Source organism: Anser anser (assembly GCF_964211835.1).
Source record: "Anser anser genome assembly, chromosome: 2".
NCBI lineage: Eukaryota > Metazoa > Chordata > Aves > Anseriformes > Anatidae > Anser > Anser anser.
The window spans coordinates 147,148,748-147,176,223 of NC_139721.1; the positions used below are offsets into that span (position 1 = coordinate 147,148,748).

The 27,476-nt window shown below is 38.3% G+C and overlaps 1 protein-coding gene across 4 annotated transcripts in view; it reads left to right on the forward strand.

The window, feature by feature from the left end:
• Positions 1-27,476, forward strand: part of ZEB1 (zinc finger E-box binding homeobox 1) — a 128,949-nt gene that overhangs the window by 82,282 nt on the left and 19,191 nt on the right. For 3 of the 4 annotated variants that reach the window (XM_083824318.1, XM_083824319.1, XM_083824321.1), the window contains 3 exons: positions 17,082-17,282; positions 22,638-22,700; positions 24,333-24,494. In XM_083824318.1, the coding sequence (XP_083680444.1) occupies positions 17,082-17,282; positions 22,638-22,700; positions 24,333-24,494 (426 nt within the window). The remainder of the gene's footprint in view (positions 1-17,081; positions 17,283-22,637; positions 22,701-24,332; positions 24,495-27,476) is intronic. The other variant, XM_083824320.1, reaches the window with a different exon arrangement.

Below are 27,476 nucleotides of genomic sequence, written 5' to 3' on the forward strand. Positions count from 1 at the left end.
TATTTGAAAGTTTTTCTCCCTTTTTAGAAGTTCTGTCACTTTATAATGCAATCCAAACCTATGCAGTTTGTTTGGATTATTTCTTGTCTTTGCATAGAGATCCCTCTTCACAATATAAGAGCCAGTGGAAGAGTGTAAGAAGGAGGAATCTACCCAAAAAAAAAAAAGAAAAAAACATTTTTTTCATCCTTCAGTAGAAGGGAAGAAGGTTGAGCTCCCTTTTGCAGCAAATTACTTGATTTCATTGTCTCATTTGACCTCAGGGAGAAGTTTAATGAAATAGCACTATATACAGTGAGGTTGTTGTAGACCACATACAGTAAGATTGAAGATCATTTGTCCCCTAAACAAAACATTTTTAATTTTAAGCCAGATGTTCCCATTGTGGTTTATTAGTGCTCAGCTGTTTGTTTTTTTTTCAGTAGCCTTTCCAAAGAGACAGCCTCTTGAAGTGCCCAGCAGGTGTTTCTTACTGTCTTCCTCAGTAGTCATCTGAAATCGGGCTTGTCTGTCTTACTTTCATACTGTCATTCCCATTCACTCAGGAAAGGCTGGCAGGATTAAATTTCAGAATGCCTGTAATGCATGTCTGCTCATTTATGTGAATAAATACAGGTCTGGGTATTTTCTCCTTTTTTGGGAAAGCAGTCTCTTTATTTAAGCTACCCTTAGGTGATCCTTCGTTAGATTCTTCTTCATTGCAATTCATTTACCTTACATATGAATTTCAATGTCAAATGGAGCTGATAAGCTCTTTTAAATTAAAGTCTCAAAATATCTAACTTCATCCTTGTGTAGACAGTGAGAATTCAGAGGTGTTGGACTAAATTTACTACAGCTACTCACAACCATTAACAAGTCTTGGAGCATGCCTGCCGTACAATCAATTCCAATATAATAGTTAAAATCTCTTTTATGCACTGGTATTTTAAATCATCTGCATTTGCTGGGCTCTTTTTTAACATACTTATTTCTTGGGAACTTTTCATAAGCTTTACAGTGCTGCATGTTGATCCTGTACAAACGAGTACCTGATTTCTTGGAAATACAGTGTAACATGTAGCTTCGTACTATAAAAGTTATTAAAAAGTTATTAAGAATATTTAAGACAAGTTTTAGCATTAGGTTATTAGCTACTACTCATTGTGCTCATATTGTAGTAACGTTACACTAACTGAAGGATGTTGTAAAAGTTATTTCTCACTTCTACTGTCATACCAACATTTCATTTGTCCTTACAAATAATAACTATAGATAGATAGTTTCAAAAGGGAAAGTGAGATTTTTTTTATAAATCATTGATTAGTATACAAGTTTTCAGAAGTTGATAAGAGATTCAAATACCAGTAGGACTCAGAAATACAGGGGTGAAGTTGAATCAGTAAAATTCAAGGGCTGACATTCGGAAAGTGATTTCATGTTCAGGAGGGGAACCAGTGAAGAGCTGGAGGCATACCTGGTGCTTGCTGCCGGAACCCAGCACTGCTGTCCGAGTCAGTTTCTTCTCAAGTTCAGCCCTGTAATACCTAGGCTCAAAGAAGTGAACTTGTCAAGTTTCAAGCACGTTGTCATTGACAGATCATCAAAGTGTAAGTGAAGATGTGGTTTTTGCTGTCCGTAGGTGTGTACAACCTTAAAGGAGAGCAGAAGGGGCACCCTTGGTTTGGCTTCACAAGCAGTGATGAGGAGTCGAGGAGCAGCGGTTAAGTGGAACTGCGTGCCTCTGCTCTTACACGCTTTTGTCAGTACGTGCGTGTTGAATTAAGATGAATGGTTTAAAAATGCTTTACCTAGGGATCATGTATACATTCAGTATTTTCAATAGTCAAGTAGTTTTAAATTGCAAGATCTTTTTTTCCCATAATAATAGCATTTTCTGGTATATAGGTAGTTCAGGCAGAGATAATATTATGCCATCATGTTACATCTGCTCTGAAGTTCCTGGCTTTTCCAAGCTATTCTCTTACTCAATAAGACTTTTGAGAGAGAGACTATTATTTTTAAAGGCCAACAGCGCTTATTTCTCAGGATGCTATTCAGCTTTTTAAGGAAAGTGGTCTGAAATAGTTCTCTAGTACATCTAATAGTTTGCTCGTTCATCTAAATAGTTACTCTATTGAGAAGTGAATGATTTATTTATTTTTTTAGTTTATGCTGGTGCCTGAATTCAGTATTTCTTTGTGTTAGTTGGATTTGTGCATCTGTATTATAACAAGGGGGTCTTGTATATTCTCCTCTTCATACCTGCAGTACTTTAGCAAGGCTATTTTGAATCTTCAGGTCTCTCTGATGGGGAGCAGATGCGCTCTCGCTGTGTCAGCACGGCTGTGCAACGCTGGAAGTTTATTTCATTCTCTCATCAGACCTTCTATGTGAACCTGACTTATACTGAAATGTATTAACTATATTTGTGAGATATTTCAACAGCTAGATGAGGGTTCTGCTTCAACATGTGGTCTGAAGAGCTAGCTTTTCAAGTTCTCTGTGTTCTAAATATTTGCCTCTCCATCCAAAAATCTGGATGTATTTGCCATTGCTGGTAGACTCGGTAGCTATATGTGGACAATCTGTGTACAGGAATGTAACAGTGAAAATCCAGATTACAGTTTTTAAAAAGTTAAATACCCTGCCTTTGGAACTGTCTATAACTTGATCTTCAGAAAAAATGAGGATCTTGCTAAAGTGTGCTATGGATTACAGTCACAGCCTTTTGAAGAGGTTAGTATGGCAAAACGTTTTTATTTCCCTAATCTAATGTCAGAAATATCCAATAAGCTTCATTCTGATATGTTCAAATATACAAAGTTTTAATTAAATGTGTAAAAATTCCCTAATGTAATTTCCTGTTGTCATTTTAGGAAGGTATACTTTCCTTATGGAACGCATCTTTTGAGTATTAAACTTTTCCTCAAGCTTTGTACTGTTCCATTTAAACAGGATAAACGAGACATTTCATAATCTCATGCATCCACCTGTTTAAATAGAACACCGGGGAATGTCTGCCCTTGAAAGCCAGGAAAATAGTGTGAATCCTTCACATATTTTTTGACTGTCTCTTTATTCATGCTCTTACACTGCAATAGGTTTCTGGGAATGATAGCAGTTCATTATCTTGCAAAATGAACAAGCTACACTTAGAATTTCAGTAGTGTTTTATTTCCCACTTCACACAAATACATTATATAAATTGCCTGTGATTTAATATTTTAAAAGGATTGAAAGTCAGTAATGTGAAAAATCTGTAAGGTAAAAATGAGTATTGTAAAAATACTGGAGATAATTAAAAATTGGAGAAACTTGGAACTTGTCATACCGCTCCCAGACAGTAATTCTCTACTGCCAACGTTTGGGTTGATTAGCTGTGAATATAAATGCAAAAAATTATGTACGTGTCATATATGAATATGCGTAATAAACTCATTATTTAAGATGCAAAGCTGCATGAAGCATACAAGATCATCCAAATTACATGCTAAAACTGTGTTCATCTACATTTTTGGTATACGACATCTCTTTGTCTTCTTTATTTTCAGGAAAAGTAAATTAGGAATGTGTTATATAACATATAATCTCTACGAATTAATTATTCTGAATCCAAAAGTCAGGACCTGCATTTTGAAAACTGAAATCTAGAGCACCATTAAAAATGCTCATCTGTTAATATGTGGAATCACAGTGAAACCAAAATATTGGTTGTCAACTTAAAGACAGTTTGGAAAAAAAGAAGTTCCCTTCTCCTCTGTCAACAGCAGTAAGTTCTAGCCAGGGGAGTTACCTGAATATTGGGGTGTTTAGACTGGTAGTTGGATCAGTATAAACAGCTGACCATTATGTACTTGACAAACTAGCTCTCTTTAAACAATTATATTTAAGAAATTAACTTGAGGTTAAGAAATATGAAGTGAAAATAAAATGGCACTTTCTAAATATACTTATTTGGATAATTTATTTAGACTATTTATGCAATATCTGTTCTAAGTTGCATAATTTATAGTTCTGTTAATTTAGGAATGAATGAGAAGTTAAAGAAAAATGTCAGAGCTTCCTGAGATGCGTGATTCATTACGGTGTATATACTATGTATATGAGCTTATCAACATTTAAGACTTTACAAATGACACTTCACGATAGATGTAAACTTCGGGTGCAAGAGAGAATTGCTGTAATAGGCTATTCTTATATATAAAATGTGACACTTGCAGTATCATTCTTCTACATTGCATCTAAGAGGATCTCAAAAATTTATAAACCAAACTAATACTCCTCTACCACAGTCTTTTTAGTATCTGTGAAATAAATATTTACTGCATATAGACCTAGGTAATGATGTTATATAAAATCACCAGTATGATCAAATACGTAATATGCTTTTCTGTAAACACGTCAACTATGTCTTGCTGAAAATGCCTAATGATACCTGAATTAATGCCACTAGACTCCGGCCAACTCAAGCACAAATGGATGGTCTATAACTGATACACCTGCAAGGGTTCCACAGGAGTGGAATTATTTCACACGGTGATTGAGTTGGCATCAGGGAGTGATTTTGTTTACAATTCATAATTTGTACTAACCTGAGTTTTTATGTATAATGCAAAATGGGCCAGCCGCTCCATATTAAAAGAAACACAGCTTTTGAGTGTGGATGAAGGTAATTATTCAGACTTGGTCATTAATTCAGACTTGGTCATTAACGAGGATAAATCTAAATAAGGCAGCTGTATATCGCAGTTTTATTCAATTTATGACACAGCTAAGAACAGAAATAAGATACCGCACTTTCTTAGAGCCTTTGTTAGTATGAGGGAACCTGTATGTAATTTTTAAGCATACTCTTAGGGTGTGTGTCTGTGTTTTATGCCCATATATCTCTAACAGTGAGCATCTCCACTTTGCTGCAATTGTATAAATTCTTGTCTTTGACCACGTTCTTCCAAGTGAGGTACCTAGTATCAATTAAAGATAAGACAGTTTTTAGTGGCTCATCTTAAACTATGTGGCATTTATCTGTGTCCACGTTTGTACTTTAGTAATAAATCATCTATTTTTTAAAAAATCTGCCTCTAAGAAAGTCATAATCTTGGCTTTAAAACTCTTCTTTTAACTGAAGTTTATTTTACATGTGAGGAATTTTATAAAGGAAAAAAACATTAAAGCATTTTGAGTAGGAACTGTGTAGAAACACTACGGTCATCATATAAATACATACAGCAAAGTGATAAAGTCAGCAGTGGAGAGAGAATTTTTGAAGAGTAAAACAGGCTAACTCTTCAAAGTAATGCTTTCTCTTAGCCTCTCCTCATTTTAATTCACCGTTTTCATTAGCTCTGTGATTGGAGGTACTAAAAGATGAAGGCTTCCCAGGTATTTGTACATCTTATGCTGAGTTTTAATGCCCACCATGCTTAGTTGCCTGTGGGGCAATAAACCACTGCAGCCATCAGGCTGGCTGTGAGGAGCGACAGGCGGATGAGCAGATTGTTCTTTCCAGCCTTCTGAGTAAAACAATGGACTATAAAACTAACACTGATGATGCAAAGGGAAACTTACCTGGAATGATATAGGACATGAGGGAAAGGTTTGTAAATTTTGCCTCTTTAATTTGGAGCTGAAGGTGACTAGATCATCATTGCCTACTCAGAGTTGGTCCCTGCAGTATATTCTTTGAGAGCTGAAATTTAAAAATAAAAAAATCACAAACAGCAGGATTTTCTCTATTTTATATTTATGTCAGTAAAATTTTATTGGAAACAACATATGTTTTTTAGGACAAGAAAAATGGACAGGGAGCAGGAGATTTAGTCAAAAGTTCTTGCCTGTAAATTTCCTGTATATCACACTGTATATCACACCTCGTATTTGATATTTATTTTGTCCACGTGCATTCACAAATATAAATAGTTGTAAAAGCTTCAGTGTTGTTTAGGAGAGTTTTTGTCACCCATAATGAGTGAACAGTTTTTTACATTCATGAGACTACCCAAGGGACAGCGTACACAGTGGGGGAGCTAAGAGAGAGAGAAATGACCCAAGGCTGGCTTCTGGCCTGCTGAAGGTTTAAAACTGCAAGGAAATTATGGGGCACTGCTTTTATTTCCAATATATTAAAACAAACACTGGAGGCAGGGGAAGGAGCAATATGATTCTTGCTGTTCTGTAAGTCTTTCTAAATACTTAAAGTATTAAACTTACTTTAAGCTTTTGTACAACTTCCTGACAGCAGGAGTTGACAAGGAATTACACAGGCAGGGGTAAGTTCCCATTTGCAGAGAGCTCTGCAACCTTGGGTTGTACAATGGTGGTAACGGGCAAAAAATACAGTTAATTTCCTCATGTATCTTCAGCTGTCTTGTTTCTGAATGTTATTTTTTTTCTTTTGGGACCATTTCTAATATTTCCAAACCTATAAGCATCTTGTAATAATACCATTTTTCAAATTATGCTGCCATTGAGAATTTTCCTATTTGCATGTAGAATTTACATGAATCCAGAGACTAGAAGGAGAGACTATTCGGACGATAGTTAGCTTTTTCATTACAAAAAGGACCATAATTTGCAAATCCAGTAGAGAAATTACTATTGCAAGTCCCTCTGTCTCAATGAAAGGCCAAAAGTGTTCATTTTGCAGAGCTATAAAGCTTCCATTTTTAGCAGGAAGAACTGCAGAGTAATGAGGAGAAAAGTCTCAAAGCAGTGAGCTGAATATCACATTTCTTCAGTTGCTTTTCCAAAGTAGCCCCAATAAGAGATATATTTCAAAATTAGTATTTTATATATGATGGTGTAGGTATACATTATCAAACCTGAAAATTTATATGTAAGTATGTATATATACATAACCATATATTCTCCTATATTTTAAAATTATTATTTTTGTTATTTAAAATTTAGTCCAAAGCTCAAAAAGCAACCTGAAGAGAGGAGGTGGTGTCACTCTGTCTTTTGCTGAGCTGCGTGCGCTATGCGTACCAACTTGGCACCAGTCTTAGAGCTCCATTGCCGTCTGCTCAGCTCCAACCCCACGCTGCAGTGCTGAGTGATTCGGATACAACAGGAACCCACGTCTTCTGCGCCACCCTTCTGCTGTCTCCCAGAGGTTCATTTCAAGCTCTCCTCTACGGCAGCTGTTGCAGTACGGTTGTTTGTTAGCGGTATAGATCCAGGCTATTTTTGATGACAGGCTTCAGTTCACAGGACTTGTCATGCATCTTCATCCACTTTCATCTAATACAAGGTTGTTACTGGTTCTGGCTGGCATCTGCCACCACAAGCTCTTGGCTGTGGTGGCACACGGAGAGACACGTGTTTCTTTCAGTGCTGCCATGTTCTGCACTCAGGAGTCTGTTAAGAATTTCCTTGATCCCTTCAAAAATTGTGAAAGAGAGTATATGGCCTGGTTGCTTGGAGTAGGGGGGAGCACAGTAGAATAGAGTTAGTAGATGGACCCAAGAGGTCCTTTCCCTCTACAGGTGTAGATTTTGGCGCCAGTCACATTTAATCAATTTTATAAAGGAATGAGCAAAGGAAAGTTTTATTCTTCAGACTCTGTGGGCAGAACTCTGTGTCCTTCCCGGAGACGTTTGGCTGCAGGTGCACATCCTTCAACGTCTTAGTTCAGATCAGGGTGGTGTTTTTGAAGCGAGTCTCCTTATTGTCCTCACTTACTGCACTTTGATTTGGGAGCACTCTTCAGTGTGTTGCAGCCACTAGCAAAATTTAGACCAAGACCAGAGGAGGGCTATTTTTATTAACAGCCCAATCTGAAACACAGCAGCCTCACTATCTATTGCTATATCTTCCACCACCCTGGCTGCTTGCATGGACTCAGCCTTGCTGCCCTTGCCATCAGAAGCAGAGAGATTCTTACAAACCCTTTACAGTCAGTGGGGGTCATTTTCAGATCCCTTCCCTGACTCGGTGTGGGGCTCAGCATCCCAGAAATGATACAGAAGTAAAATCCAATGTCTTAGGTATGCAGCTGAATAGTTTGGGAGGGATGGAGGAGTATATATAGACTTGTAGCCGGAGCTCGTCTTGGCCATGGGCAAAGCAGGTAGTGGGCTAAAGCAGCTGTGGCCAGGAGCAGCCAACGAAGCGGAGATTCTCAGTCCAGCTGCTCTTGACAAAGGAGCTGAGGAGGTGGCAGTGCTGCCTGGCTCTCTGCTCCCTGCATTTATTCACCTTGGTGTTCCCGCTGGGAAGTCTCGAGCTGCTTCTGGATTTCTAAACAGTAAACTACCAAACTTGCCCTGCTCTGATATAATTGTGCTTGTGGGGCTAAGGAAACCCTAAATTGAACTGACAATCAGGTGAAAAAAGGCAAGCGGCAACAATGTAATCACCGAGGCTGGAAGATTTGCCAAATTTGCTCCAAGTGTAGCTTATGTCATCTCGGCGTCTGGTGCCAGAGCTGGAGCCATTAGCGTAATGCTGGGGGACTGCTCGTGCCTTAGATCATCAGGCTTTGTTCCAGATTTCGCCATGTTGATAGAGAAATTCAACACTGAGGCCGGTTTGGTTTTAATGTCAAAAATTCATTGATTTTAAATCCGTGATTTAAAATCGTCAAGCAGAAAATTTGTATTTACACCATTGATTTTAACGTGTGTTGTGTAAGCACAACCCAACCGTTCAGCCTGCCTTCTGGGAGGCTTTTAGAGGACATAGCAGTATGCAGTCTGTTTGCAACGTATTTCTTTGAGTTGACCAAAAACCTGATAATTCAGTACATGTGTATTGGGATAATTTATATACCTTAGTGCACACTGAGTGACTTGGATTTTATGTTTTTTTATAGCGTCCAAATATTCACTCACAATGTGTGTCAGGCTGCATTTGACTGCAAATTGGCATTCACTTAGGAGATGTAAAAACATTTTGAAATAGATTTTTATTATTTAAACAAAGTTATCAGATATGTGCACAGTAGATACAAATGTTTAGTCTTAGATTTTAATAAATATTCATATATTTATATAAACACATGTGGGAGATGTACGTTTTATCCCTTCAGGCAGAGGAAGGAACTGAAGCCAGTTCCCTTTTTCCTGTGCGAGTACGCTCACATGTGTATGTATATAAATAAACAGTGAGTCACCCTTTTATATATAACATACAGTTCTGTTCTCCACAGTTATAGCACATATACTCTTCTTAAAAGCAGAGCGACTTTCCTGAAAATTACAAGTAGGTTTTTAAATTAAATTTAAAATGGATTATTTCAGAAACTAATCTCTGGCAGGTTTTTTTTTTTTCTTCTTCTCTTGAATGATTTAATTAACAGTATAATACAGTTTCCTCACACTTTCTGCATAACGAGGTTTCATTGTAAAGTGTTTTTACTGAGTTCAGTGAACTGCCTAATGCTCTTGTTTTCTGCTACCTCCACCCTGATGCAACCAGAGGTCACCCTACTGCCTGATAGAGCCTGGGGCGTGGTTGGGGAGCAGTGACTATTTTCACTAAGGGAAATAATGCTGATGTTTCCAAATAATAAAGCAGTACTATGGCAGGAAAAAAAAAAACTAGACGAAAATAAAGCAATATATGTGGAGGGAGGAGTGGGGTCCTAGGGTGGGTTCTGAGCTGACTGTTACCATTCAGGAACGCCTTGGGAGCTACAGAAAATAAGCTGGTACTGCTGTCAATTTAATTACTTAGAGCATCAAAAAAAAAAAAATCCTAGTATTTTACTTGCATTGTTAGAAAAGGGATGGAGAAGAAAACAGCATATTGTTCTGCTGCTGTTCCTATCCATGCTGCATCTGCATCCTGAATGCTGCATGCAGTCATCTCTCCCCCATGTAAACAGTGATGCAGCAGAACAGAAGGTCCAGCAAGGTGCACAAAAATGACAAACAACTTCTGTGTGAGTAACAAGTAGACGAGGACTGTTCACATTGCAAAGGAGGGCTGTGCAAAGATGTATATAAAATCAAGAACAGTATAGAGGAGACAAGTAGGGAGGGACACCCACTGAATCTAGTGCAGAGCAGATTCAAAGTCAGCAGAAGAAACTCATTCATCCCACAACACGTAGCTGTGGAACTGCTTGCCTTGGAATATTTTGGTTGCAAACATTTTCATAAATTCAAGAAGCAACTAGACAAATGGATAGAAAATGAGGCTACTAGGTGTGAAGGCCTTCTCATTTAGGAATTCCAGGAGCCAAAATCTACTGAAAATGGGTGGAGAATTTTAGAAAAGTCATCAACATATGCCTTCCCTTTTCTTAAGCTCTTCCACATTTCTTCTTCAGATGGTAACATGGTTCTCTATATGTTACTGCATGGAAGGTACTTATTAATTTCAAATCTGTTTATTAAACTGACAGGAAAAATGTGACAAGAACAGAAATGTCTAACTTTACCAAAGACATTAGGCAGCTTATCAGTGGAGAGGTAAACAGCATTTCGTTCAGTAGTAGTAATAAAATTAATAGTATACCATAAAATAGCGAATGCTAAATTATCAGGTTTCTGCCTTTGCAATATATTTTGCTGAAAATATTTTTAAGGCTAGAGTAAAAGAATGTATAGGTGCCGATTTTTGGTTGAACTGGTAAACAACATATGGTTTCCAAGATGTTATGGTGGGCCATTAGAGCAGTAATCTGTGAACCAAGAATGCACTTAATGCAGCTCAGGAACTGTTCCAGTTTGTAGAATCAAAGGTTTATTTCCTAACAGTATTTTTGAATAGTTTTTCAAAATTTATTATTAAAATTTGAAAAAGCCATTAGAAATAGGGATTTCAAAAAAATCAGAACCACTCACACTTGTTTTGGATCTCCAGCCTTTTCGACGTTGAGATACTAAGCCCACATGGCTCAAATGTGTTGGTTACATTTATCCAACTCCTTTAAAAAGGGTAGGTTGTTTGTGTTAACTCCCAAATTAAAAAAAAAAAATAATTAATTTTTTCCAAGTAATCAGGTAGGATTTCAGATTAAACAGAATGTTGAACCAGACTCTACATAACAGGCAGTGACAGTTTTTCCGTGCAGTTCTGTGCCATTGCCACCCGATTTCAAATTATTCTCATACATACTCGTCCACATACCTTCTTCCTTGTTGAGATGTGTAAATTCATGTCAGATTTGAATGTTATTACATTTGTTAGGTCATTCTATATGTTGAGAATGCTAAAGTAACTGTTAACACTCATACTGTCTAGTGATTGTGATCTGGTGAGTGGTGAGCAGGTACCTGCTGCCAGCTTTACTGACCTTTTTAGGGAATTTTCCAAGATGGTATATGCTATGGAAATAGTGAGCCCTATGGCCTTTCATCCCTGCAAGTCCTATAGTCTTTCTATCACCAGAATGTTAGTCTTCCCCTAAAACTTCCTGGGGTCATGGGTCTGAAATCAGACACCTAAAGATTCTTTTCCTTTCAAATACCATGTTTGAATTTGACTCAAATTACTTATTGTGGCTTCCTGGCCCTATTCAACCAGATAAATAATATATTTCTCTGTTTTAGCATCCTAATCAATACTCCATTTGAATATATATATATATATTTTTAATTAGAATTATGCAACGTCATATGTGTTCTCTGCATTTAGGACTACACAAATCCAGAAAGCAAGGCTCATTTTCTGCAATCCATTTTGCAGTTTTCTCTTAGAGCAATGAAAGCTTCAACTACAGACACTCATTTATAGTTTAAGAATCAGGGTACTGTAACGAGAAAGTGATCAACAACACCAAAAAAGTAATCATGGTTCATAAAATATATTTTTTGTGGTTTTGATTATTTCATCTTTAATACAGAACAGAGGTATTATAATGATATTAAAAATATGTGTATTGAATAAATATTTAGTTTCCATATAATGTTGAAAATGGGGCCTTCTTTTCTATTCATCTGTGGAAGTAAAGCTGAAATTGATAATGAAACTATTTAATTAATGTAATGATGTAAATGTTTAGGTTAAGGTGCACATCCCTAGGATGGATAGGATAGGCCCGTATGTCCATGACACGTTGCACATGCTGGTCTGGTGACCTGTTCTCAGCAGCTTGCAGCCAGGGCACATGATCCCTGCCAGACACAGGTTTTGTAGTCTAAGATGAGATGGTTGTGGTTGTCTGTGTGTCTCCCTGCTACTGCCAGCCATCCCTGCAGCCATGGTGGCAGGGCGTGATGGAACCTCTCCAGCAGTGGCTTCTCCTCACAGCCCCACGCACTGTTGTGGAGACGCCGAGTGCTGTGCAGGCTAGTTCTCTGTGATTCAGGCTGAGTTATTTTGTGTAGGTAGTGACTGCTTTTCAGTGGCATTAGCTAAAGGTAAATATGACTGAAGTTCTGAAACATTTGTAGTTTCTTCATTGAAAAGCTGTAACTGTTCTTCTGAGCAAGGTTTCTTACGTGTATGTGTTTCCTGCATGGGATATTTGGCCAAATTAGAGGTCTCTTGAAATCATCGTTTATGTATACTTGGTTGAATTTGTTTCAGAGGTTGTAAGAAGTAGTCTCTACATACTGCTTTTCCATTGAGTTCTGACCAAAAAAGGTTTAATTAAAATGTATTCCTCCCAACTTTAGTTGTCATTGTGGTACCAGGCACCACATGCGGCTAGTGAGCTTGTTTTCCTTTTCTCTTATTGGTGGTTCTTCTGAGGAAACAGAGAGAATGCAAGAAGCAAACACACAAAATGGTGTGCAGGTAGGGAAGACCTAAATTTGGCTATAGGATTGAAATGGAGAAGAGGCGAGAGCAGGGAGAGGGAGTGCAGCCACCCCTGGAGCCCAGTGGAGGATGCCCTCCTGCCAGGTTTTCTTTAATGTCTTCAAAGAGCTGTAAAACATGTTGCCAAAACATGTTTGAAGCAGATGAAAGCTAGCACGCTGCTACTGCCATCACTTTGTCTCCTCATTCAACAGGAGGAGATCTGCATTGCTGGTTTAAGCTTTCGTAGAATCACAGAATATCCCAGGTTGGAAGGGGCCCACAAGGATCATTGAGTCCAACTCCTGCGTCCAGGCAGGACCACCCAAAAACCAGACCCTATGTCTGAGAGCGTTGTCCAAATGCTTCTTGACCTCCAGCAGGCTGAGTGCCGTGACCACTGCCCTGGGGAGCCTGTCCCAGTGCCCAACCACCCTCTGGGTGCAGAACCTTTCCCTAGCACCCAGCCTGACCCTCCCCTGTCCCAGCTCCATGCCGTCCCCTCGGGTCCTGTCGCTGTCCCCAGAGAGCAGAGCTCAGCGCCTGCCCCTCCGCTCCCCTCGTGAGGGAGCTGCAGGCCGCCATGAGGCCTCCCCTCAGCCTGCTCTGCTCTGGGCTGAGCAAACCCAGGGCCCTCAGCCGCTCCTCGTACGCCTTCCCCTCCAGACCCCTCACCACCTCGGCAGCCCTCCCTCGGAGGCTCTCTGACAGCTTTATGCCCTCCCTGGCGCACCCCAGGGCACGGCTGGCCCTCCTGGCTGCCAGGGCCCACCGCTGGCTCGTGGCCAGCCGGCCTCCCCCAGAGCCCCCAGGCCCCTTTCCGCGGGGCTGCTCTCCAGCCTCTCGCCCCCAGGCTGTGTACAGCCGGGGTTGCCCCTTGCCAGGTGCAGAATCCGGCACTTGCTCTCGTTAAATTTCATGAGGCTGGAGATTGCCCAGCCCTCTAATTTGTCAAGATCTCTCTGCAAGGCCTCTCTACCCTCAAGGGAGGGCATGCCATGCAGGCATCAGTGTGGTACGAGGTAATGGGATTTTAATTTTAATTAGCTAAAAATACAGTAAATTACAGAGTTTGATTGTTTTTAAGCTGTCATTTCTATTAAAGAATATTAATATATTCTTTGAAATCAAACACTTGACTTTGAAAGTCAAGCGTTCGCAAAAAGTTGGAGAATGTCAGAATGGAGATTGTTCAAATGGTTTTAATTCGTCCCTTGCATGTATGCATAATGATAAGATCTTTAATTATGTGATCACATAAATTTTTCGCAGGAGGAATGGTGCCTGGAGAATGAATATGGGATGTTTATTAAAGGAAGCCGTTGTCTCCAGAACCCTGGCCTTAATTGCTGCAAAGCGTAGTAATTTAAGTAGAGGACTGCAGGAAGCAAAAGCAGGCTCTCCAAGGCACCTGAAAGCACCACTGGAAAACTGGATTTTGTTCTCGACTTGCAGAGTTGTTAGATGGATCTGGAAGATCCCATATTTATATGATCTCTGTTGCCAGGTGCTATCACACACTGACCCAGCAACCTGGGCCCTGAGCACAGCTGCGTCAGGAATGAACCCGAGTGTGCTTTGAATATACAAAATGCTATAAAAATGAAAAGTAGGGCCCAAAAGGCCTTAGACTGACACGGTAATGCCAAAATTGCTGAAAGAATCGTCTCATTTTTAAGTAGACAGTTTCTTGTCTGTAACATGGAAATACCATCACCCCGCTACTGCTAAATTAATTAAATGCTTTGAAGCATTCGTGCTGAATGCCTTGGAGGGAAATACCTAATGTATAACGAGGAATCTGATTTTGGCCAACTTCCTGTAAATGAGGCTTTAGGAACACTGCTGTAATGTGTTCCTCAGAAGGTATAATAACACATTACACAAATGTGTAATTTTTTGTCATCTGAAAAAGTGAGGCAGGATCCTACCAGCACTTCGGTTCACAGAATGGCTGAGGGTGAGGAGGATGAGTTTTAAGTTTTGCTGAATTAACACATGTGAGTGTGGTCAGAATGTATGAAAATGTTTCAAAGTAAATAGAACTATGATCAGTAGATTATATTTAAATGTTTAAAAATACATGATGAAGAAAAGAAGAGACAGTTTTTCTCTGTAAGTGTAATTCTTCAGGACAGACTTTCTGATTGTTTTTTCATCTTCCCTACAAAGATTCTACACTTTAAACCCAATATAAAGAATTCCACTTAATTTCCCAAACTAAACAGGGATTATTATTTTTTTTAATCCAAATAGTAGTTATCTCAGTAACTGAAGAATTCTGCACATAGGCCTGAAAATCTGCATATATATTGTGGATGAATTTTGATCCTTGCCCTTACTGATCTCCTTTACATGTGACAAAGGTAAATACGATGGTGTTTTATATTCATACTCCTCTACATCTAAGCGTCACAGTAAAAGCAAGTTAAGACAACATGATAAAACAATTTTTCCATTTCCTCCTTCTACTTTTTGTCTGTTCTTAACCTTTTTAAAACTTACATTTACCATTTTCCAGGCAAATAAATTCATAAATCTCTTCTTCTTTGGTGAGGGTATGTATATTTTATCTGTCACACAACGTTACCACATCTTTTACAGTACCTATTTTACTTTGCAAAATCTGTTACAGAATATTGAGTATCTATTGATAGAAATGGACCAAATACTAGTATTTAGGCAACTTGCCTAAATTTGTTGTCTTAGAAAAGTGTGATACCATCAACAGCGGTGTGTATTACGTTTTTCAAATAATGCTATGTGTATAAAATATGGAAACGTGGAATTATTATTTTAGATTCAAAAGGCTCTTTTGTCATGCTTATGCATATTTTAGATGGGACATTTTTCTCCCAAATGGGGAGGAAATGAGATAGTAGCTTGTCAATTCATAATGTTACTCACTTTCCCTGCTTAAATGCATTTTTAAATGACTAGAATATCTACTTAAAAAAAAAAAAAAAAGGAAAGGAAAGGAAAGGAAAAAAAAAGAACTAACTTCAGGAGAGCAGGAGTCTGGTGTCCTATTTATCTACTTTAATAGGTAGGATTTCACATGAAAGAATGAGTCTATCTTCTGGTGTGCTAACAGTGACAGTAGTCAGGGATTGTAAAGTAGCGTGACTGTGCATTGCAGCTCTGGTTCTCATAACCATTGGAGTGCCACAGCCAAGACAAGTCTTTTTAGTTTATTCCTCGGTAAATGTATTCTCGTTATTAAACTGCATTTTGAAACATTACAATAAGAAGCTCAAACTTGACATTGAAGAAGTAATGCATTTATAGATATTCCATAAATGTTTAATAGTTTTTTAACTTCCATATGAGTAACAAGACATTCCAACAGATTGTGAAAATATTTTTTTCTTAATACATAATCCTTACAGTTTAAATTGAAATGGTTGTAACTGATCTTTTGTGCTCACAAAAATCAGGACTATTTTAATAGTCATCTGCTCCCATATGACAGAGATGTATCTATCATTGTGCAATCCTTTGTCCAAAAGACTTTTACAATATGGTCTCCATGATGAAAGAGCATACTTATTACCTTTCTGTTGTAGAGGGTGAAAATGTTTCCTTTCTAAGTCCCGTCTGAGATTTTGGCATTCACATGATTACTGTAGTGTGATCTTTAGGTGTATCTGCAAGAGCATTTTAGCTTGGATCAGGAACACTTTAGCACTTCTGAATCAAGTCTCCTTATTGTTCCCGTTCATGTCTCCTTGATTCAGTTGCCTGGAGCCTGGGGGTGGAATTAGTTACAGGAAAAGCCAGGCAAGAAGATGCACTTAACTGCAGCCAGGAGCTTGCTCCCTGGGACTAGCTTCAGCAAAGCGTGCTCAGCCTGGGGTCGTGTGGTCTTCCGTAGCAGTCGTGTCACTACAGTTGTTCTCCTGCTGTACCCCATGGACTGCCATATGCATACAGCCCATCGTCCTCTGTCTGTGACAAAACGTGCAGTAAATGGTGCTTAGCAGTATCAAGTATTTCATAGACCATTGAGCAGGCCGTAGTATTCTTAAAGGCAACAGCATTGCCATCCTCCAAGCTGGAATGATCCAGCTGGAGGCCTGATGGTTCGGTGTGGCCCAGAAGGCAGCTCTGGAGTCGTGTACTGCCTTTCCTTGTGCAGCCTAATGCAGGGTGTGCAGGTGTGAGGGACACTGTAATTCCTGGCAGTACTGGAAGTCCTGCAGCTGGCAGATACCTTCTTGTCTGCCCCCGTTAAGTCCAGGTTGCTCTCAAGCTGCTGCCATCCACAGAGGGAAAGAAGAAGAAACTATGTGACTCCGCAGAGGTGCCCCAGATATAGCATCTGGCCACAGTACTGAAAGCTTTGAACCTCCGTGCTGTAGATTAAGAGTATATTGATCAGTATTTTGCTTCTTGTCTGTCCGCAGTCACCAATTATAATAATGTGGTAGAAGCAAACTCAGATTCAGATGACGAAGATAAATTGCATATAGTGGAAGAAGAAAGTGTAACTGATGCAGCAGACTGTGATGCGAGTGTGCCAGAAGATGACTTGCCAACAGACCATACAGTATTACCTGAAAACAGTGAAAGAGAAGGGAGCACAAACAGTTGCTGGGAAGATGAAGGTATGTTCGTTTTCACTGATGATACTATGTAGAGTGATATTTCTAAAAAGAAGACTTGATGGAATTTCTTGGTTACTTTATTACTGAAATGATTAGAAGAGATAAACATGGAATATCCACAATCGAGTAAGAATCAGATTTTCTAACATATTCATTATGTTAAATTTTATTTTCTTTATTCGGTATTTGAAGCAGATTCCAAGATACATTCAATTCATTTGCATTGTTAAGGAGGAGCTTCCAACCTGTGGATGCTGCATTCTTAAGAGTGATCAGAGAGTAGTTACTTGCGTACAGTTTTTCCAAGGCTTTTTGCATGGCAGGCCTCTGCCATAGTTCCCAATAAGAGCCGTGATTTTCGCAGCTGTGTCTTAGGGACTAAGGAGTAAGCCAAAAACATGAAAGAAAATAATATTCAGATGTAAATTTCTGCCTGTGAGCTGCTTCTGCCTTTTCCCTCACAAAAGACAGCTGGAAAAAAAAAAAAGTATAGATTATTGGTTTTAGAATTGGATATCTTACTCATAGTGAATCCACGTTTTGTAAACACCGTCAGGAGGTATACGTTGTACATATTATGCAGCAGCCTTAGAAGCAGAAAATTTGAAGCAAAGAGGAAATACACTTTTTTTTTTCTTCCTGTGGGATTTGATACTGAATTTCACAATATCAGACAGCATGCTTATGTTTGAGCCAAATTGGGGTAAATGCATGCATTTCTGGAATTTATTGTGGAATTTGTCCTTAATTCCCTGAAAGATACAGAATATTTTCAGGTATGTCAGTGTTTGTCGCTGAACTCCAACCACAATTCTTTAGCATCCACCTTGTTAAAACTTGTGATTTAAGATCAGTTTATGACCTCACATCTAAATAAACTGAAAGCAGTCATATGGTCACTAACTGCAGTCCAGCTGAGAGCGAGCAGCTGAGAGTTCAAAGAATAGCATCAACTCAGCCAGCTTTTACAGGGCTGCTGTTGCCAAGATATGCTGTGCAGCGAAATGAGTAATTTGGAGCTAAATTATTAGATAGATCATTTTCTTGGTTCTCCTGCAAAATCTTTGTTCTACTGCAGGTTATATATAAGGGGAATTGCTGTTATATAAAAATGGGCTGTTTGTATACTATTTCTTGAACCGCTCAGACATGGGTGTAGGAAGCCTGAAGTATGGACTGGGAAACAGCACTGGGGCCCAGAGGTGATGGATGAAGACCCCTGGGCTAAGGGGTGGACTAAACGTTTCATGGAGCTATACATACAGGTAGTTACACCACAATATCTTGCCTCAGGCAGCCTCCGGAGATTTTCAGAGCTCTAGATATGTAACAATATCTTTTTTTTACTTCCTATTTCAAATGTGTCATTTTTAACCTTTTAGAATTTGTCTGCTTAAAATGAAGCATTTGAACCAAATCCTACTGTAATTGTGTTGTGAGAATCAGATGGCGTTTTCCTTGCCATGGTCGTTGGTTACTCAGCCAGGCTTCCATCAGTGTTCAGACAGACAAAAGATTTAAACAATTGTCTTGCTAAAATTACCGTAAATTTCTGATGTAAAAATTATATGTTCTGAAGTCTCTTTTATAGCAGTCTGAAGGTTTTTTATTTGCTTCTAAGTTGTTTGTTTTTTTAATAAATTGTTTGAACTTCTGGCAAAGGCTGCATGAGAAAAAATGAGGGTTAAATTAGGTTTTATGGAGCTTTGATTTGCTATGGTAAAGCTCTATTTACTTTTTTATGGCTTTCATAGAAAGAAAGGTGCAAGCTGAAAATCACATCATCCGTCTTGGTTGTACACTAGAACTCTTAAGAGAAGGGTATTGAATACGTGATCTTCATCTTAAAGGGAAAGGTACTGGGGTAGGTGTCCGTGCAACACTAACACTGTCATCAAGACTGACGATTATTTTTGGAAAAAGTACTCTACAGCAGTCGTAGTGAGTTGGGTTTCATCACCGAAGTGGTACTGAAAGTTACTAGTTTTAGTTGGACCTGACAGAATGGCTTTTTTTACGTCTTTATTCTGTTCACAAACGCACAAGAATAGAAACAACACACGTAACATTTCTTCATCAGATTAGTTTCCTTCCGTTTCCAGTCATTCTAACTGAACTTCTCGAAGACCTTCAGAACAGGTGTTTTAAATATAAGGTGTGTATCTCCAGAGGTTTAACTGAAGCAGTCGTACAAGTTTGAAAAAGTGAACCACGTGTATCCGGCACAAGCTGCTGGCCGTGTGCCAGCATTCATGTGTGCAGCGATCCTCTGATGTGATCTCTTTTGCCTTAGTTTGAAGTAAAACCTACACTACAATTTAAAAAAGCAAAGGTCAAACCCTATTGACTTATTCTGTTAATGAGCTTGAAAAAGTATTAGTTATGTATTGTAAGTATTTAGGAAATCTAGAGATCTCAGGCCTGGAAGTAAGATAACTTTGAAAAATTGAACATTTAAAAAAAAAAATGCCCAGACCGTGAAATAAACTTTAAAAATTAGTGAAATTATATTTTAGGTGTAAGGTCCTTCTGGAAGTCAAGAATTCCTTTAACTTATAAAATGTTGTGCTCTCTCAGCGTGATGGATTGCTGATGAAGGTTGCTGTGCTATTTTAAAAAGTGTGGCATTTTCTTGATCAAGTTTTTACTCACAGGAGCAAACAGGAGCATAACTGTAAAGTGTAGATAGTGCTTGCTACATGCGAGTAGTACACCAGAAAATGAGCTCTAAAGAATTTAAATTAGAAGCTCTTTTGATGGGCTTTGTAATTTATTCCCTTCTCTGAAGATAACACTGTGGCAGAAATTTCAGCGAAGTTTGCCTTTGTTCCTACACCCCAAATTTCCATTTTGCTAGTAGCAGAAATATGATCGGTTATCTTATCCATATAAAGATCTTCACAGTCAGCCTGCGATGCAGTGGCAGCGCCCTGCATGTTCACCAGCAGCATACACTGGTGCCTGTGACCTGAAAGTTACTGGCGTTTGGCTGTAGGAAGTCCCACCGTGTCTCTAAGCAGCTGCTCGCAAGAAATGGTTAGGTACGGAGAAGAACAGAGCTGAGCAGAGCTGCGGTCCAGAAGTAGCTATGGGAGCTCCAGGCACTCCTCGCTGACCGTGAAGTGAAGCCTTGCCTCACCTGATCCTGGCTCCTGGATGACTGCCTAGGTCGGAGTTGATGACTCTACCAAGTGCTATAGAGATGTTTAAGAGCATGGCTGGCTGTCCTTACTTCCAAATAGCACAAGGAGCCTTCTCAGCGCCACCACTACTTCCCAGCAGCTGTATTTGCAGCGTGGCACTTGGGCTTCTGCGTGCACAGATGCGGAGCTGTCTTCCAGTGCCGAGCACACGCAGCTGTAAAGGTGGAGCTCTTCTTGGCAGTCTTCAAATTATGAACTGTCTGTACAGCATCAGGGAAGATCACGCCATGTGGAAAAGGTCTCCTCCCTTTTTTACACCCCACTTTTTGATATGGAGAGGAGACGGTACCAGAGTTTATGATTATTAGAATTGAGAGTGTTTTTAATTTCACTGAGATTAATCTTGAATGCCATAAATTCCTTGACATTACCTTGGGAAGCATCACTTTTATTTGTCATGAAGCCAGAGGAATTTGCTAGAGACACTATAATTTAAACTCCTATAAGTAATAGCTTACTGATAGTCCCTCTCTTCCACAGAGCCTATTTCATAATGGAGAAAAACCACAACCCTTTTTAGGGAAAAAAAAAAAAAAAGCATATTTTGTATCATGAATGTTTTTAAGAAATTAAATTTTGAACTTGAATTTTCATTGCCTGCATTCAGCCATCTTATAAATTCTGAACAAAGTCTGCGGTATCGTGAGCCAAAAATATAATTACTTCAATGCTTCAGTATTCATCAATGGACTATAGTGTGTGTTTTTTTAAGATACTAATTAAAATTAATGTAAAATTTAAGTGTTGCAGTTTCCTTTTAACCTTTTTTTTTTTGTTTCTGACTGTCTGCAGATAGAGCTTCCCCACCTTTCTGGGTCGGGTGGGTTTTGTCAAGGTAGACAGAATTAAGAGTCTTTTCCTCTGAGGAACCCTTTTGTATCTGAGAACTTAATGTTGCCCTAGGATTTATCATCTTACATATAAGAGAGAAATTGGCTTCTCCTGTAATTAAAAATCTGACATGTTCTGGGGTTGTGAATAGCCATACCGAATGATTTTTCCCTGCACCAAAATAGAGTAAAGAAAGGTAAATAAAAATATAACAATTACCGTTTCAGATCATGCCAGTCATGCATTCTAGCATCTAGATCGAAAGTCGTTCTCTGCACTATAGCTCTGAAGCACTTAAGGTCTCCAAAATAAAACTATGAAATAATACTTCTATTTCCATCAACTCATATCTATTGGCTGCTAATGTATTCACATATAGTAACATAGTCTTCTAATAATAAGTAAAGGGATGAAAAAAGCAATATAGTTTCCCTGCACACTCCCGCCATAAGCCATTTACTGACAAAAATGGCAGCAGTCACCTTTCCCATACGAACTGACTGGTACCAGTTACCCAACATATCCAAATTAGCAACAATTTCAGCCTCTATTGATTTGAACCAACAGTCTGCTGTGAGTGAAGGCTTCCGTGCCACATGCATGGACACCGCAGCTTTTCGGGAGCTGGTAGAGCTTCAACGTGTAGGCTCCATGGGGCCAGCTGTATGGATGTCCGATACAAAGCACGCAAACTCATACTGGGAGGTGTAATGGGTACGCGAAGCGTTGCTGTAGTACACAGCTGATCTGAAGTAGGGAGCATGTCTTTAAAATCAGTGTTTGTTGAAACAATCAGAGCCTGTAAGTGGTTCCTAGACAGTTTACAAGAAACAGAAAGCAGTATGTAGCTGTTTGGCAGGCATTACCCACAAATCATCAATCATTTCTGAAAACTGCTAATTGGAAAAAATAAATGTATTAGTTTTGTGATACTCCAGTTTCTGGAAATAGTACTGAATGTGTCAGATAGCTCTGTTTGTACATGGGATTATTTAAGTAGCTCACTCCATATTTGCTGGAGAAACACTCTGTCCCAGTCTTTACCTGTCTTCAAATAATGAGTAGTATGTGGTACAGCTTCCTTTTAAAATTTAATTTCTTTACCCATGGAATATCTCTGTGGTTCAACCAATTCCTGCTGGAGTCATGTGGAATCTGTATTTTGGAAAAAATGCTGTCCTTAAGTGCATTTCTTCTAAATACAGAATTGGAAAAAATGCTGAACAAAAAGCTCCTCAAATATATTAAGTTGGTGGGTGTGTGGTTTGTTTGGTTTTGTTTTTAATACTCGCTCTTCTTTTTGTGAAATGTAATATTTCAGCTGGAAAAGAAAAAAAGGAAATCCTGGGGCCTGAAGCTCAGACAGATGAAGTAGGATGTACAGGTATTTGTTTGTTAATCTGAGTCCCTTCCTCATAAAGTGCTATTGAATTTTGGCTAGGTTAAGTATCCCTGTGAAAGCCTTGAAGATTTTCACACCTCTTTATAAATTACTTTGCTCTTCAACACTTGAGGCCTTAACTTGTAAGTGCTGGTTTAGCCAGAGAAGTCCAGGTCTCCTCACCCTGGAGGTGCAGCAGAGCAGTGCCTCCACAGCAGCTTGTCTGCTAACAGCTTCAGCAACAAGAGCAAAAGGAAGTACAACACTGATCTTATTTGTAGAATGCAACTACAGGTCAATAGATAGTGTTTTAAACCTAGCAAGGAGTATAACAAAATAAACCCAAGCTAGTGTTTTTCTTCTTTTCAACTCCTCTATTTTTACTGATTATACAGAAAGCAAAACAAAATTTGGATCTTCAGGTTCAGGATCAAAACAAGACAGATGCTTTGTCATTTTATTATACTCTGCTTTGGTAATGTTAAAAAAAAATTAATATAAAACCTCTGCAGTTTCTTAAGATTTTTATGCATCATTTTTTAATGCCCTTAACACTAAGTAGTTTGATATTATCAGGGTAAACCTTACTTACAAAAAAAGGTAGATGTGTTGATGTGTTAGGCTAGTTTCACACATTCTTTTTAGTTGCAACAAAAGCAGGTCTTCTCAAAAAAAGTACGGAGAAGTACCGTATAGTACATTAGTCTATATATGAGAAAGACTGTCTTGTGTAATAAAATGATTGTGTCAAATTGCAAATTGAGTATGAGGCTTCACACTGAGAAATGAACCATAAAACCTCTCCTTCCTATTAAAAATATACCTCACATTTTTAATAGTAGAGGAGATCTGTCATGATTTATTGTGTCACAGACACAGCTCTCGCAGAATGTTCCACAATGGTAAAAGCAAACTCTATGAAAAATGTATTTAGGCAAACACGTGCTAGCAAATATTTATTGTACAAAGCATTAAGTAACATATTTAATGTATTATTTGTTAACTTTGAAATAAAGTTTTTTAAAGAAATTGTTCATTGATTTTTTTCTTAAGTTTTTAATTGGAAAATCTTGTAGAATGTTAACTCGATCTGAAACCTTTATGACACCCATTTCCAGCTCCAGAGAGCAAGCCACTCAAAGTTCAGGTTTGGTGTGTTTCAGCCAGCCAAATTGTTATGCAGAGTTTGAACATCCTCTGGGCTTGCACTAATGAACAGGTCTTAAAATAACACTAAAAAATTTGTCTTGAAGGCAACAAATTGACTTTTTCAAATGCAGGAGCCGAGACTTTAAGGCTGTCTTTCAAACTGCAAGGGCTAAATTGTGATTAATATTGCATTCAAGAATTTTAAGGAAGTTGAAGGGAGATACATGTGAAATGATAAAAATATAGTGAAGTAAAGAAACCAGTTGTATTTTCAGTCAATTTTTTAAAAGTCGTTATGCCACTGTTTCTCTGTTTTAAAACTTGGCATATTCCTACATCTTCAGGAGCTTGACCTATACTAGTATTTGTAAAGAGCTTTGTAATCCTTGCATAGAGTGTGATTTGGAAATGTGAGTTACTGAATCTCATTTATGTTCTTTTTAAAGTCTTCATTTGACATCTTGTATGTTGTTTTTGTACTTTTAGTAAAAGAAGATGAATGTGATTCTGATGCAGAAAATGAGCAAAACCATGACCCTAACGTTGAAGAATTCCTTCAACAAGAAGATACAGCTGTTATCTACCCTGAAGCACCTGAGGAGGACCAGAGACAAGGCACACCAGAAGCTAGTGGTCAGGATGAAAATGGTAAATATGCCACCAGCTCAGGTCTTTCAAAATAGGTTGTACTAAGTACTTGACGACAAGATTCTGTTGTCTTTCAAAATATAACAATGCATACACACATAGCTTTTGAAAAAAAAATAAATCTTAGTTAAATAGAACTGTAGAATGGTTTGATTGGAAGGGACCGTAAAGATTACCTAGTTCCAACCCCCCTGCCATGGACAGGGGTGCCACCCACTAGATCAGGTTGCCCACAGCTCCATTCAGCATGGCCTTGAGCACCTCCAGGGATGGGGCATCCACAGCTTCTCTGGGCAGCCTGTTCCAATACCTCACCACCCTCTGAATGAAGAATTTCCTCCTAACACCTAATCTAAATCTCCCCTCTTTTAGTTTAAAACCATTCCCCCTTGTCCTATCATTATCTGCCTGAGCAACAAGTTGCTCTCCATCTTCTTTATAAGCCCCCTTTCAGTATTGAAAAGCTCCAATAAGGTCTCCCCAGAGCTTTCTCTTCTCCAGGCTGAACATCCCCAGCTCTCTCAGCCTTTCTTCATAGAAGTCCTCCAGCCCTCTGATCATCCTTGTGGCCCTCCTCTGGACCTGCTCTAACAACTCCACATTCATCTTGTGCTGGACTCCAAGTGGGGCCTCACAAGGGCAGAGCAGAGGGCACAGCCACCTCCCTCCCCTGCTGGCCACCCCTCTGTTGATGTAGCCCAGGATGCAGTTGCCCGTCTGAGCTGCAAACTGCAAATACTGAAGAGATGATGGGATCATCTTGCAAAAAAAAACACTACAACTTGATTTTATGAAACAAGATGTGCGCTGTGATTCAGTAGTATGGGTACCTAAATGGTAATAATCTTCAGTAATTGGAAATAAAAATCAAGCTTTCATAAATCCATTCAGTAGCGTTATATGAAAGAACAGAACAAACATTCATTAAATACAATGAGACTGAATCAAGAGAGGATAGTTTTATGTAAGAATAATTTAGGGGGAGATATAACACGTTTCTTTTTATATTTCTGAACAAAATGCCCAAAAGAATGTACTAGGTAGAAGTTCTTTTATTAGATAGTTGGTCTGTGACAGGTTTTATTTTTTGTTTTTCCTTAAAAGACAGCAACAGACAAAAAAGAAATATTGCTTACACAAAAATGTTTATGTGAAATAAAGCAATGACCTGTTGTTATTCTTCTTAATGGAAGCCCATTAAGAAATACTGACTTTCAAGTAGACATTGAAAAAATTATTTCATATTGGAATAGGAAGTTTTTATTTTATTATGACTTTTCTTTGCTCTTAGTTAACTGTTCCAGCTTTATAATTTTATATGGTACAAATCAATGTTCTATATTTTGTTATTTTTAAATAATTAGGAAAACTAATAACTAGTAGTGTTTTAGATTTAGAGGAAGAAAAAACATCTACTTAAAGTTTAATGCTTAAAATGTGCTTCTGAATGAGATGTCAAGACAGACTTTGTTCATTTCTTCATCATGGAACACGTACTTGAAGACAAAACGTGTTCAGATTGGTTTTGTATTCTGCACTGCGCCTTTTTGACATGTTCAGCTTTCATAATCTGTGAAAACTCTGGAGTTTTAATCAGATTGTGTTTCTTTAGTGGGGGTATTTAGGATTTTCAAAAGAAAATAATATCTACATAAAGGAATTAGAGATGTCATTGTGGCTGTGTTACTGTACTTAAGTCTAAGGGATATCAGTGAAAGGGGCAATGCTAACAAATCTGTTCTGTTCTTTCAGAGAGTTTGTGGTAGAAGAGATTCTAGCAAAAAAAAATTAAGTAATTTAAAATATTTAGTAAATTTAGACTGTGTACCTGCCTACTTATATACAGAAACAGGACATGAATTTCTAATATTTTGTGTTTTATTTTTGAGGTTTTGCAAAATTCAAATAAGATGCATGCTCAACAGTAGCATCTTAAAATTATAATTTAATTAATGTAAAATTTTAATCTGTGGTTGCAGCGGCACAGATTGTCAAGTTAGTTTTACCGACTTGCAATATGATTTGCATGTAATCATAAAAAATACAAATTTTTATTAATAATTTAAATTGTACCTACCTAAGTAGGTTTACAGGAAAGTGTTCTGAAAATCATGATGCTGAACAATGTTGTTCAAAGTTTTAGTTATTTGGAAGAGAAAATGCCAAAAAATGTCATGATACTTGCTAAAGATTTATGCTTCAAAACCAGGGGACTGGACAAGTGAAGTCACAGAGAATTGGAGTCGTTAATAGTGGGCTTTGCAAAACCATTGCCATTTCGACATTTGCTCCAATGGAAGCAGAATTTAACGCACTTTTGACATTTCCCCTGACTTGGATTCATGCTGAAATGTAGTATTCTTTATATTATGTGGATAGACTTGTAGATGGAAAAAAAAAAAACAATTGAAGGGAAGTGTACTATATCCACACATACGGGGATGTGTTCATTTCTGGAAAACATACCTAATCTGGGAAAATAAGAAACTTAAATGGGTAGAACTACACCAAAATAAAAACAGTGAAATGTGAGGATTACCTAGCCGGTTCTCATAAGGAATGAAAAAGATCCTGTATGACAGAGAAGGTGCTGTTTTTAAGTATTAATGAAAACTGGTCTGACTCTTCCTTTTTTAGTTTTGTAAGAGCAATTGCAGTAAAAATAAAGTCAGTAAATTCCACACAAACAAAAGGAATTGCTACTTTATAGAGCATATAATCAATCTATGGTAATAACTGCTGGAAGAGGTCACAAAGATAAATAATTCAGAAGTACTTTAGAAACTACTGGTTAATTTTAGGAGTATTAATAATGCTTATAGTTCAGCAACTTAAAATGACAATCTGTACAAATTTGCCCCTCATGCTTCAGATCATAAAATGATAGTCTGTGAGGACATTCCACCTTCCCCTCCTGCTCTCACTTAGCACAGTGGATAGGTGCATCATTGCAAAATATGTTTTCCCTTGAAGCATGGAAGG